The sequence below is a fragment of the Pseudophryne corroboree genome, chromosome 1 (assembly GCF_028390025.1).
Source record: "Pseudophryne corroboree isolate aPseCor3 chromosome 1, aPseCor3.hap2, whole genome shotgun sequence".
Classification (NCBI taxonomy): Eukaryota; Metazoa; Chordata; class Amphibia; order Anura; family Myobatrachidae; genus Pseudophryne; species Pseudophryne corroboree.
The window spans coordinates 173,095,478-173,110,107 of NC_086444.1; the positions used below are offsets into that span (position 1 = coordinate 173,095,478).

At 44.9% G+C, this 14,630-nt stretch overlaps 1 protein-coding gene across 3 annotated transcripts in view; it reads right to left on the reverse strand.

Annotated features, from left to right (window-relative positions):
* Positions 1 to 14,630, reverse strand: part of MARVELD2 (MARVEL domain containing 2) — a 59,720-nt gene that overhangs the window by 21,781 nt on the left and 23,309 nt on the right. For 2 of the 3 annotated variants that reach the window (XM_063963898.1, XM_063963897.1), the window contains exons 3-5: positions 14,458 to 14,499; positions 1,760 to 1,911; positions 1,416 to 1,587 (exon numbers count right to left, since the gene is read on the reverse strand). In XM_063963898.1, the coding sequence (XP_063819968.1) occupies positions 1,416 to 1,587; positions 1,760 to 1,911; positions 14,458 to 14,499 (366 nt within the window). The remainder of the gene's footprint in view (positions 1 to 1,415; positions 1,588 to 1,759; positions 1,912 to 14,457; positions 14,500 to 14,630) is intronic. The other variant, XM_063963899.1, reaches the window with a different exon arrangement.

Here is a 14,630-nt window from a genome sequence, read left to right on the forward strand (position 1 = left end):
TACATTTTCTCAAGGCTATCAGCCTCCCATCCGCAGCCCTTGGATGGGGTGGACAGCCTCGGGCTTCACCCCTGGCCCTTGGGTGGCTGGGGGGGGGGGACCCCTTGATTGAAGGGGTCCCCACTCCCCCAGGGTACCCCGGCCAGGGGTGACTAGTTGGATATTTAATGCCACGGCCGCAGGGCGCTGTATAAAAGTGCCCCCCGCCTGTGGCATTATCTGTCCAGCTAGTGGAGCCCGATGCTGGTGTAAAAAATACGGGGGACCCCTACTCTTCTTGTCCCCCGTATTTTTTGCACCAGCACCAGGCGCAGAGCCCGGTGCTGGTTTTAAAAATACGGGGGATCCCCTGTCCATTTTCCCCCCGGATTTTTAGAACCAGGACCGGCTCGAAGAGCCCGAGGCTGGTTATGCTTTGGAGGGGGGACCCCACGCCGTTTTTTCCCGTTTATAAAAAATCGGAACAAATCCGTCAAATCGCCCGTTCTTCGGCAGCGGGACTGTCTAATCCGTTTTTTATTGCATATGGTCAATTTCGGCACCCACTTGCCGAAATTAGACTGTCGAATTGGGTCGAATTGAAAAACGGCCGATAATTTGCCGCTAATTGCATATACCCCATGGTCTCTTGAGTACATTGGGAAAATGCATGGTTCACATTATTATGAATTCATAGCATATTTGTGAGTTTTTGAGTCTTCACACTATTTCAAGTATCATGAGCAGACGCAGGGCCATGACTAGGGCTATCCAGCAAGGAATCCGGTATTGTTCAAGATAGAGGAAAAATGACAAGAGAACAAATGTGTGGAGAAGAGCACAGAGGCAAACGCAGGATCTAGCTGGCTAGGTTTCTGTGTGTGTGTGTGTGTGTGTGTGTGTGTGTGTGTGTGTGTGTGTGTGTGTGTGTGTGTGTGTGTGTGTGTGTGTGTGTATATATTTTAGAGAGAGGGAGAGAGAGAGAGCACACACACATCCATTCATACGGACGCACATATATGCATGCAAACATACATACACAAGCGCACACACAGAAACACACATACATATATACATTAATTCACACAAACTTCACATGCTGTATACATTTTGATATACAGTACTGTACCGTCCATTAGGGGCTGGGAGGCGGAAGCAGACTGGTGGCACTGTGTGGAAGGAGGGAGCTGCTATGGCTGAGCATGCGCAGCCAGCAGCTCCCCTGATACACTCTCTATACAGAGAGCTACATAGCTCTCTGCTGCAGCAGCTCCGCTATCGTGGTCACGGCTTTTACCGAGACGGAGACACTGCTGTCTCAGTCTCAAAAATAAAAAGGTTGGCTCATCAGGACGGGGTTCCAGGTACTCGGAAACCCACCCTGCGTGCGCCACTGGAGCAGATGTTAATGTGCACGTAGTGAAACAGACACTCACTTGCTCGTTGTCTGGGTTTCTTGGTAATTTGCTCATCATTGTATCCAGCTCACTGAACTTTTTTAAGACTGCCTGCACCTCAGCCGACAGCTCTTTGTATTCAGAATACTGGTCATTAAACACCGCTTTATATCGATCTCGCTCATCATCCGATTTTATTGCCTGGTATTTCCTGCAAAGTAAAGTTCAACAAAACTTAACGATAGATAGATAGATAGATAGATAGATAGATAGATAGATAGATAGATAGATAGATAGATAGATAGATAGATAGAACAATTCATTCCACAGAGTAGCACTGTCAAGTGGTGGAAAAGATCTTTTAGTAGAAAGTAAATACTCACGCTACATAGTCTGGCATCACAATGGGTTTTGGTATATGTCCTGCTGGAATATAGCCACTAATCAGCTCAGGTCTCATCTCAACCACTTTGTTAACCCTTTGCTGGACTGGCGCATCATAAACTAAATGGTCATTACCAGCAGACACATCCCGCTGAAAGACAAAGTTCAACAAAGATACAAACGAAAGCATACATTGATGTTTACCATAATCTGACACAATGGCATGTAAATTACATAACAGTACTAAACCCGTAAGAAACTCTTGTAACAGTTCCCAGTGCATTTTAAAACGTCATCAGATTTGGGGGATCAATGATCCAGTGTGTCAAGTGTGACTGAACATAGGCCCAAATGCCAAAATAGGAAAACGTAACTACCTCTTTTTTCTTATTTTATTTAAGTGACCGTTTTCTTTTTTCTTTATTTTTTTTAGATATAAAAAAATACAGGTTGAGTATCCCTTATCCAAAATGCTTGGGACCAGAGGTATTTTGGATATCGGATTTTTCCGTATTTTGGAATAATTGCATACCATAATGAGATATCATGGTGATGGGACCTAAATCTAAGCACAGAATGCATTTATATTACATATATACCTTATACACACAGCCTGAAGGTCATTTTAGCCAATATTTTTTATAACTTTGTGCATTAAACAAAGTGTGTCTACATTCACACAATTCATTTATGTTTCATATACACCTTATACACACAGTCTGAAGGTCATTTAATACAATATTTTTAATACCTGTGTGTATTAAACAAAGTTTGTGTACATTGAGCCATCAAAAAAACAAAAGTTTCACTATCTCACTCTCGCTCAAAAAAGTCCGTATTTCGGAATATTCCGTATTTCGGATATTTGGATATGGGATACTCAACCTGTAGTATAAAAAGGGAAGAAAATATATATATGTATATATGCAGTGTTAGGCCAGGTACACACTCAAGTAACCAGCAGTCGTGCCGATGATTGGAACAAATTCCCTTTGTCCCGGACCATCGAGCACTGAGTATACACACTGGGGGTAATTCCAAATTGATCGCAGCAGGAAATTTTTTAGCAGTTGGGCAAAACCATGTGCACTGCAGGTGTGGCAGATATAACATTTGCAGAGAGAGTTAGATTTGGGTGGGTTATTTTATTTCTGTGCAGGTTAAATACTGGCTGCTTTATTTTTACACTGCAAATTAGATTGCAGATTGAACACACCACACCCAAATCTAACTCTCTCTGCACATGTTATATCTGCCTCCCCTGCAGTCCACATGGTTTTGCCCAATTGCTAACAGAATTCCTGCTGCGATCAACTTGGAATTACCCCCACTGTGCGATTTAATGAATGACAGAACAGAATCTTGTTCTCTCCTTTACTAAAGTGCACCACCGTTTTTAGTCATAAACCATGGCAACATTCCACAGAATTGAAGATAAATAGCTGTCCAGGTAAATGTTTATGTCAAGATGGAATTTTTATTCAGTAGCGTACCCAAAAAATATTGCGCTTGGGTGACTTTGCACTGACTGAGATATCGGAAAGGAAGACTAGAAGTTTAGTGGGATATGAGTATCACATACAGTAATTGCAACAACAATGTCTATGCCTCTATGCAACTCTGCTGGCTGCTGCTGCTTTCCATTTACAGACCATGGGATTTATGTAGCAAGCAGTGAAAACAGTGGAGAAGTGGGACATTGGATGCTTTGGGCAACGTCTCCAATCAGCTTGTAGATATAATTTATGGAATGTACTTCATAAATGCTACCTCAAAGATAATTGATATGAGCCACTGGTCCACCTCCCCACTGTTTGATACATCAACCCTGTTATAAAATATCTCCATAGAGGGCTATGGACAAATTACAAAAGGTGACCCCCTTGGCTGTTGGGCCAGTTGGCTGGAACCTTTAGAAGGAACAAAGACAGAAAATTAAAATGCGTCAAGCAGTAAGTCAGACCCCACAGATAACTAAGAGGATGCTTAAGGAGATTATTCCCATACTGCAAGGAACAATGGGGCAGATGTATTAAGCCTGGAGAAGTGATAAAGCGGTGATAAAATAAGATTTTACTAACCGGTAAATCTATTTCTCGTAGTCCGTAGTGGATGCTGGGGACTCCGTAAGGACCATGGGGAATAGACGGGCTCCGCAGGAGACATGGGCACTTTAAGAAAGAATTTGGATTCTGGTGTGCTATGGCTCCTCCCTCTATGTCCCTCCTCCAGACCTCAGTTAAAGAAACTGTGCCCGGAAGAGCTGACAGTACAAGGAAAGGATTTTGGGAATCCAGGGTAAGACTCATACCAGCCACACCAATCACACCGTATAACTTGTGATAACTTTACCCAGTTAACAGTATGAACAATAACAGAGCATCAGGGTTAAACCCTGATGCAACAATAACATAACCCTTATTTAAGCAATAACTATATACAAGCATTGCAGAAAAAGTCCGTACTTGGGACGGGCGCCCAGCATCCACTACGGACTACGAGAAATCGATTTACCGGTAAGTAAAATCTTATTTTCTCTAACATCCTAGTGGATGCTGGGGACTCCGTAAGGACCATGAGGATTATACCAAAGCTCCCAAACGGGCGGGAGAGTGCGGATGACTCTGCAGCACCGATTGAGCAAACGATAGGTCCTCCTCAGCCAGGGTATCAAACTTGTAGAACTTTGCAAAAGTATTTGCACCTGACCAAGTAGCAGCTCGGCATACCTGTAATGCCGAGACCCCTCGGGCAGCCGCCCAAGAAGAGCCCACCTTCCTAGTGAAATGGGCTTTCACTGATTTTGGCTGCGGCAATCCAGCCACAGAATGAGCCTGCTGAATCGTGTTACAGATCCAGCGAGCAATAGTCTGCTTTGAAGTAGGAGCACCAAGCTTGTTGGATGCATACAGGATAAACAGTGACTCCGTTTTCCTGACTCTAGCCGTTCTGGCTACATAAACTTTTAAAGCCCTGACCACACCAAGTAACTCGGAATCCTCCAAGTCACGAGTAGCCACAGGCACCACAATAGGTTGGTTCATATGAAAGGATGAGACCACTTTTGGCAGAAATTGTGGACGTGTCCTCAATTCCGCTCTATCCATATGGAAAATCAGATATGGGCTTTTATGAGACAAAGCCGCTAATTCTGACACGCGCTTAGCCGAAGCCAAGGCTAATAGCATGACCACCTTCCACGTGAGATATTTCAATTCCACTGTTTTAAGTGGTTCAAACCAGTTTGATTTCAGGAAACTCAACACCACGTTAAGATCCCAAGGTGCCAGTGGAGGCACAAAGGGAGGCTGAATATGCAGCACTCCTTTCACAAACGTCTGAACTTCTGGCCGAGAAGCCAACTCCTTTTGAAAGAAAATGGAAAGGACCGAAATCTGGACCTTAATTGAGCCTAACTTCAGGCCCAAATCCACTCCTGACTGAAGGAAGTGAAGGAAACGGTCCAGCTGAAACTCCTCTGTAGGAGCATTGCTGGCCTCACACCAAGAAACATATTTTCGCCATATCCGGTGATAATGTTTAGCTGTTACGTCCTTCCTAGCCTTTATCAGCGTAGGAATGACCTCCTCCGGAATACCCTTTTCTGCTAGGATCAGGCTTTCAACCGCCATGCCGTCAAACGCAGCCGCGGTAAGTCTTGGAAGAGACAGGGTCCCTGTTGCAACAGGTCTTGTCTTAGAGGAAGAAGCCACGGATCCTCTGTGAGCAATTCTTGCAGATCTGGATACCAAGTCCTTCGTGGCCAATCTGGAACAATGAGAATTGTTCTTACTCCTCTTTTTCTTATTATCCTCAGTACCCTGGGTATGAGAGGAAGTGGAGGAAATACATAGACCGACTGGAACACCCACGGTGTCACCAGGGCGTCTACAGCTACCGCCTGAGGGTCCCTTGACCTGGCGCATAAGCTCTGTAGCTTTTTGTTGAGGCGTGACGCCATCATGTCTATCTGTGGTAGTTCCCACCGACTTGTAATCTGTGTGAAGACTTCTTGATGACGTCCCCACTCTCCCGGGTGGAGGTCGTGTCTGCTGAGGAAGTCTGCTTCCCAGTTGTCCACTCCCGGGATGAACACTGCACATACGTGATTCTCCGCCCAGCGAAGAATCCTGGTGGCTTCCGCCATCGCCACTCTGCTCCTTGTGCCGCCTTGGCGGTTTACATGAGCCACTGCGGTTATGTTGTCTGACTGAATCAGAACCGGTTGGTCGCGTAGTAGGGACTCCGCTGGTTTTAATAGGTCTCTGACCAGCGTCATGAGTTCCTGAGCCTTCTCCATCGGGAGATAAACCCTCTTCTGGTCTGTGTCCAGAATCATGCCCAGGAAGGGCAGACGAGTCGTAGGAATCAACTGCGACTTTGGAATATTCAGAATCCAGCCGTGCCATCCTAACACTTCCAGAGAGCGTGCTACGCTGATCAGTAACTGCTCTCTTGACCTCGCTTTTATGAGGAGATCGTCCAAGTATGGGATAATTGTGACCCCTTGCTTCCGCAGGAGTACCATCATTTCTGCCATCACCTTGGTAAATATTCTCGGTGCCGTGGAGAGACCAAACGGCAACGTCTGAAATTGGTAATGACAATCCTGTACCACAAATCTGAGGTACGCCTGATGAGGTGGATAAATGGGGACATGAAGGTATGCATCCTTTATGTCCAGCGACACCATAAAATCCCCCTCTTCCAGGCTTGCAATGACCGCTCTGAGCGATTCCATCTTGAACTTGAAACTTTTCAGGTATATGTTCAGGGATTTTAAATTTAATATGGGTCTGACCGAACCGTCCGGTTTCGGTACCACAAACATGGTCGAATAATAACCCTTCCCTTGTTGAAGGAGGGGAACCTTGACCACCACCTGCTGAAGATACAATTTGTGAATTGCAGCTAACACTACTTTCCTCTCTAATGGGGAAGCTGGCAGGGCCGATTTTAAGTATCGGTGAGGGGGCATCTCTTCGAATTCCAGCTTGTATCCCTGAGACACAATCTCTATTGCCCAGGGATCCACCTGGGAGTGAACCCACTTGTGGCTGAAATTTCGGAGACGCGCCCCCACCGGGCCTAGCTCCGCCTGTGGAGCCCCAGCGTCATGCGGTGGATTTAGTGGAAGCCGGGGAGGACTTCTGTTCCTGGGAACTAACTGTGTTGTGCAGCTTCCTTCCTCTGCCCCTGCCTCTGGCAAGAAATGACGCACCTCGGACTTTCTTGCCTTTCTGTGATCGAAAGGACTGCATTTGGTAATACGGTGCTTTCTTAGGTTGTGAGGGAACATATGGCAAAAAATTTGACTTTTCAGCAGTAGCTGTGGAGACCAGGTCCGAGAGACCCTCCCCAAACAGTTCCTCACCCTTGTAAGGTAAAACCTCCATGTGCCTTTTTGAGTCGGCATCGCCTGTCCATTGCCGAGTCCACAGGACCCTTCTGGCAGAAATCGACATTGCATTTATTCTAGAGCCCAGTAGGCTAATGTCTCATTGAGCATCTCTCATATATAGGACAGCGTCTTTTATATGCCCCAGGGTCATTAATATAGTATCCTTGTCTAAGGTATCAAGTTCCTCAGACAAGGTATCCGTCCATGCTGCTACAGCACTACACACCCAGGTCGACGCAATTGCCGGCCTTAGTAAGGTACCTGAATGTGTATAAATGGACTTCAGGGTACCCTCTTGCTTTCTATCCGCAGCATCTTTTAGGGTGGCCGTATCCTGTGACGGCAGGGTTACCCTCTTGGATAAGCGTGTTGGAGCTTTGTCCACCTTAGGGGAGGATTCCCAGCGTAACCTGTCCGTTGGCGGGAAGGGATACGCCATAAACATCCTCTTGGAAATCTGCAGTTTTTTTATCTGGAGATTCCCAAGCCTTTTCACATAACTCATTTAGCTCATGTGAAGGGGGAAAGGTCACCTCCTGCCTTTTTCCCCCATACATATGAACCCTCTTGTCAGGGACTGGGGTTTCCTCTGTGATGTGCAACACATCCTTCATTGCTATAATCATATAACGGATGGCTTTAGCCAATTTAGGCTGTAACTTTGCATCATCGTAATCGACACTGGAGTCAGAATCCATGTCGGTATCTGTGTCAACAATTTGGGATAGTGGGCGCTTCTGAGACCCTGACGGCCTCTGCGACATCGGATCAGGCATGGGTTGAGACCCTGACTGACCTAAGGTTTCAGCTTTATCCAACCTTTTATGCAAGGAATTAACATTATCATTTAAAACCTTCCACATATCCATCCAATCAGGGGTTGGCGCCGTCGGCGGAGACCCCACATTCATTGTGCTCCCGCTCTGCTTCCACATAGCCTTCCTCGTCAAACATGTCGACACAAGCGTACCGACACACCACAAACACACAGGGGATGCTCTTTTTTGAAGACAGTTCCCCCACAAGGCCCTTTGGAGAGACAGAGAGAGAGTATGCCAGCACACACCCCAGCGCTATATGTCCCAGGAATCACACAGTAACTTAGTGTTAACCCAGTAGCTGCTGTATATTATGTTTTTGCTCCAAATTTATGTGCCCCCCCTCTCTTTTTACCCTCTTCTACCATGAATCTGCAGGGGAGAGCTTGGGGAGCTTCCTCTCAGCGGAGCTGCGGAGAGAAAATGGCACTGGTGAGTGCTGAGGAAGAAGCCCCGCCCCCTCAGCGGCGGGCTTCTGTCCAGCGTTTCTGTACACTATTTTGGCGGGGGCTCATACATACATACATACATACATACATACATACATACATACAGTGCCCAACTGTATATATGTGTAACTTTTGCCAAGAGGTCCTAATTGCTGCCCAGGGCGCCCCCCCCCCCCCCTGCGCCCTGCACCCTACAGTGACCGGAGTATGTGGGTGTAGTGTGGGAGCAATGGCGCACAGCTGCAGTGCTGTGCGCTACCTCAGTGAAGACTGGAGTCTTCTGCCGCCGATTTCGAAGTCTTCTTGCTTCTATCACCCGGCTTCTGTCTTCCGGCTCTGCGAGGGGGATGGAGGCGCGGCTCCGGGATCGGACAACAAAGGGTGAGATCATGTGTACGATCCCTCTGGAGCTAATGGTGTCCAGTAGCCTAAGAAGCAGGACCTATCTTCAGAGAGTAGGGCTGCTTCTCTCCCCTCAGTCCCACGACGCAGGGAGCCTGTTGCCAGCAGATCTCCCTGAAAATAAAAAACCTAACAAAATACTTTCTTATAGCAAGCTCAGGAGAGCTCACTAAATAGCACCCAGCTCATCCGGGCACAGATTCAAACTGAGGTCTGGAGGAGGGACATAGAGGGAGGAGCCAGAGCACACCAGAATCCAAATTCTTTCTTAAAGTGCCCATGTCTCCTGCGGAGCCCGTCTATTCCCCATGGTCCTTACGGAGTCCCCAGCATCCACTAGGACGTTAGAGAAAACAGTGATAAGTACAAGGTGATAACGCACCAGCCAATCAGCTCCTAACTGCCAATTTGCATATTGGAGCTCATTGGCTGTTGCATTATCACCTTGCACTTATCACTGCTTTATCACTTCTCCAGGTTTAATACATCTGCTCCAATATTTTCCAAAATGAAAGTGTTTGCATTAGAGATGTCGATTTCTTCATGCAATTGGTGGTTTTTGAATTTAGTAAAGTCATCCCTGAAATAGTACAAATTATGAATTAACATTGCTCAAAAAGGTTTGGAACGGCATCAAAACCACAGTGACCAATCAGCACTTAGCATGAATCTACTGAGTGCAGTTTATATAATGCCAACATTTTTATTGGTTGCTAAGATTTTGGTGCAGATTAGAACTTTTCTAGTGTGTAATGTGAGTAAATAACCGTTATTGTGTCTATTAGTATTACCTTACAACAGAAAAAGGGGTACCTGTGGATTCAGAATGATATGTCAGCTGTTGGGATGGTGGTGACCTTCAGTCGCCACAGGGTTTTAACCCCCGTCGGGTGGTGGCGTGGACACCACCCGAGTGGGGAGATCGAGAGGCAGCCGGAATTCTGCCGGGTGTCGGGATTCCGTCGTCAGTACCCTGACAGCCGGGATCCCAACAGCTGGCATACTGAATGCCTTCTGCACCTGTGGTCTTACTGAAAACATTTTTCAGTATTAGAAACTCCCTATCCTGATGGTGGTATGCATTGCTCACCGAAATGTTTATATCCTCAGATTAAGACCCAGGTTGCCTCATATTGTGTTGAACAGTACTGCAATTCTACGGTAATCACATCAGGCCAGCACCTGGCATTAACTCTGTAACGTTCCGCTACTGTGGAGTGTATATGCGGATTACATTACACAATTTAAACTGCAAGGTTTGTGGTACATTTATGGTAACTATATTCAAGCCTTTCAAATTAATTATTACAAGCTGCAGCACAAGGTCGATACAAGCCCTGCAGCATTTATGACTCAAGGTGCATTCTGCCAAATGTTTCTTCTGTAGCAAAAAAAAATATACAGAAAACACAACAGTGAAAGAGTTAAACAGAAGTGAGCAGCCATTAACTGATACAAAGAAAACTTGTTTTGAATCTTTATGTCATGAATACTGTATCTCCAGGATGGAGCAGCCAATCTGGACATATTCATGACATAAATGTTTCTTCTGTGTTAGATTTGGTACTAACACCATCTCCAGCCCTTAAAAGATATATTTACTAACATGTTGGGGTTTTTTTGTTTGTTTTTAGAAGTGGAGATGTTGCATATAGAATCCAATCAGATTCCACTTAACATTTATCTAGCGACTAGAAGATAATATCTAGAATCTGATTGGTTGCTATGGAAAACATCTCACATCTTAGTAAATATACCCCTCTGTGTCAGCAATCTGTGCGCTCAGCTAGACAGCAGGTGATTCAAGGAGGAGCAAGCGTGTGGTGAGCAAGAATAAGCACGTTTAGTACTGACTGTTACATTCCACGCTGATCCCACCTCCCCCCGCACAGCTGTGCTGTACATTCCTCAGTGTCATTCATTTTCTCATCTTCCCACTATACACAGTTTAAACTAACCTGGCCACACATGAGCAAAGCGTTTTAGGTGGCAGCAATTTGGTAGCACCGCTGAGCTGGCAGCAGGGGAATAAAACGGAGACCTAATTCATTCCATGCTGGCAATGGGTGTCAGGCTGAATTAAAGTAACTTCAAAAACCACTGCCCACCACACAGTTTGTTAATTACCTGGCTGCTCTGGGGCAAAAGTACTGTACTGCCAAATGGCATCGCCAATGTGACCATGGAACTTCCTGTCAAAATCTTTACCGTATGCACATGGTGCCATCTGGGCCGACTGGGGCGCAGTGTGCAATCATTATTAGTCTTCCTCGCATTCCCCATACAGCAAAGTCTCTTTCTACCCTCCGTAATCTAATCATCATAGGATGGACCGATAAAACCTGTCAGCAGAATAACCTTTATTACCTGTACATGTGCAAAAATCTAATTATATAAGCCCTATGTGGGTAAATCAGGCTTGGATTTATAATAGATATTAAAAAAGATTTTTATAAATACTTAAATAGTATAAAATGGAATGCACTATGATTTTAATGTATACTTAATAAACATGAAAACATTTTTTATTCTACCTACTGTGACCTTCTGTGCCACACAAACAAGTTGAAATTAAATCTTTATGGTCATTTCAGTAATAAACAAGAAAGGCATTGTTGTGCACCACATTATAAGAACTATTCTTTCTTTTTAGAAGTATATATGAAAAGGAGTTAAAGTGTTAACACCCCTAACACATCCTAATCAGTGACTGATATCCATGATAATTAGGGACCAAAGCCCATACATATTGTGAAAGGCTGGTGTGAGTTTTCTGGGTGTTTTGGCATCTCAAAGAAAACAGAAACCTTTTAATACCCCAAACCCTGACATCAAAATGATCTAATTTGTGTAAGGCATGAGAGAAGCTTCACCACGGACTATGCTAACACTATTGTCAAGAACTAGATATTCCAGCATTTCCAAGGATATTGGATCTAGACAGCAATTTGGAAGTGAAGACCCCCATAACCCCCGGTCCTTATTCATGGAAGAAGGATACAAAGAACCAAAGTGCGACACACTGTGGTGAAATAAAATAGTGTGTTGGGAAGGGGAGGGGGTGAGACTATGGGGGTAATTCAGAGTTGATCGCAGCAGCACATTTGTTAGCAGTTGGGCAAAACCATGTGCACTGCAGGTGTGGCAGATATAACATGTGCAGAGAGAGTTCAATTTAGGTGGGTTATTTTGCTTCTGTGCCGGGTAAATACTGGCTGCTTTATTCTTACACTGCAATTTAGATTTCAGTTAGAACACACCCCACCCAAATCTAATGGGTCCTACACACTTGGCGATAATACTGAAAGATATGAACGATCTTGTTCATTAATGAACGAGATACCGTTCATATCTTTCAGTGTGGAGGCACTAGCGATGAACGGTGCGCGGCCCTGTGCTCGTTTCCACGCTGGTGCCCCATCGCTTGTTCATGCAGGCCAAAATGGACGAGATCGTCCATATTTGCCTGCACTGCTATGGAGCCGGGTGGAGTGAAGAAACTTCACTCTCCCCCCTCCCGCCGCCGGGTAGCCCGTCGGCCGTATACGCCGTCGGGCAGCTCGGCGGAGGATCGCGCTGTGTGTAGGGCCCATAACTCTCTCTGCACATGTTATATCTGCCCTCCCTGTAGTGCACATGGTTTTGCCCAACTGTTAACAAATTTGCTGCTGGGATCAACTCTGAATTAGGCCCAATGGGTGTAATAGCCCAGGGCATCTGGAACCTGTTATTAGGCAATGCACAACGGTATAATCATTCTTCAATTCATATAGCTTTGACAGGTTAATTTGACTATAGCAGCATGTACTGTGCATACAGGGAAAATTCCATACATAAAGCAGACTGACTGTTTTGGATATCACAGCTGGACATGTGTGTACTAGAGTGCGATTCAGCAAGTGAGAATGTTACATAATCAGAAAACATGTTCAGGAATGTACAAATCAAAAGCAAACTGTATTAAAGAGGATTCGTGGTTAAATCCTCCAAAAACTACTTTCTGAAGTTTTCTGCATCCCTTTAGGAGCCTCCATGTGTAATTTCATGGTCTGTAGCAAATACCAGAGAGGTAGACCCTCAGAAGAGAAGTCCCCATAGGGTTCTATGGGGACTACAACCTTGCTAGATGTATCAAGCTGCTGAAAGCGTAGCTTTAGATGACATTATGTGGTCCATTGTGAAGTGGACCACAAAAGGGATCAGATGGTGACCACCAGCATATATGCAGCGGGATGGCTATGCGTGCGCAATATATCAGCCAGGTGAGAAATCTGAAAGTAAAGATTTCGTCAGAAAGCAAACACACTACAAACAAAACTACAGCAAAGGGGGGTACACACGTACAGAAAAGGGGGGTACACACGGAGAGATCTGACTAGATTGCTTAGAAATTAAGCACGGAACTCTCCGCGTGTAGGGTGCCGGCGATAGCGATGCGCGGTCCCACGCGTCGCTGATGCCGACTCTAGATTTGGCAGGCATGCCATATCTAGTGAGATCGCTCATTTCACCGCTGGGTGAAATAAGCAGCCCCCCTCCACACTCAGCACACATCATGCTGAGTGGGGGGAGAGATGTGTGCTGAGCGGTCTGTGCTAGAACGCACAGCACACATTTCCCCCATGTGCATGAGGCTTTACATACTTCACTTGTCTCATAGCCTCTACCAATACAACCCCTCTGTTCTGCCCAAGATCGGTCTCCCTTCCACACTTACTACCTACGTCCCTTCCCAGTATTTTCACATTCACTACTCTGTGGAGTTTCCTCAACAAGGATTTCCTCTAGTCTCCAAACCATTACATTTTCCCTGAAACCGCACCTCTTCAGGCAGCTGTGTAAATTCCTGAACCACCCACTTCACTAGGTTTTCTACCAAATTACCACCACCACAGTTCAAACTAAATTTACGTGTTCTCTTTATATACCCATGAAACCATCTCTGACTATATAGCCGACACTTCTGTGTTTCCCCAGTTATATATTTAGCTTTAATAAATACAGAATGAACAGTTAAAGAACTACCTGTTTTGTATACAAAAACAAATCAGGGGGAAAAAATATATATATATATATATATATATATATATATATATATATATACACACATATACACACACACATACATACATACATACATTATTATTATTATCCTTTATTTATATGGCGCCACAAGGGTTCCGCAGCGCCCAATTACAGAGTACATAAACAAATAATCAACTAGGAAAACAGCAACTTACAACACATACACATATATATACACATACATACACACACACACACACACACACACACACACACACACACTCTATGCGGAGGGTTTTCAAAGCCGTGCTTTTAAATTACAGGATTTAAAATGGTAATAATAATGAATGCAAAACTTTTGCACTTAATATTACAGCAGCTTTAAGTCGCACAGGTAAAACTGCCGGAAATAGTCAGCTTGGAAACCCTGTTGCTTAGTAAACTAGCCTTCGTAAAAGACCAAAAAGTCTTTTTGAGATTTTCAGATATGAATTTACTTTCTGAACAACCATTTTTTATAGACTAAGCACCTGGGTGTCAAGGATCAGACTAGAAACTCATCTGCCAATATACTGCAGCTGCTATAAACAATGATAACTCACCAACACTTTTGAGGGATAATCATGTGAATCATGGGATTTCATCTGAGGAAAAAAAAACAAACAAACTGTTAAAGCGACTTTGCGCAGATGTTTTTATTGACGTAACAGCAAAGGGATTGGTTTCATGCACTGGCTTGTCTTTCTGTACACAAGCTGATGCATCCACAATGCTA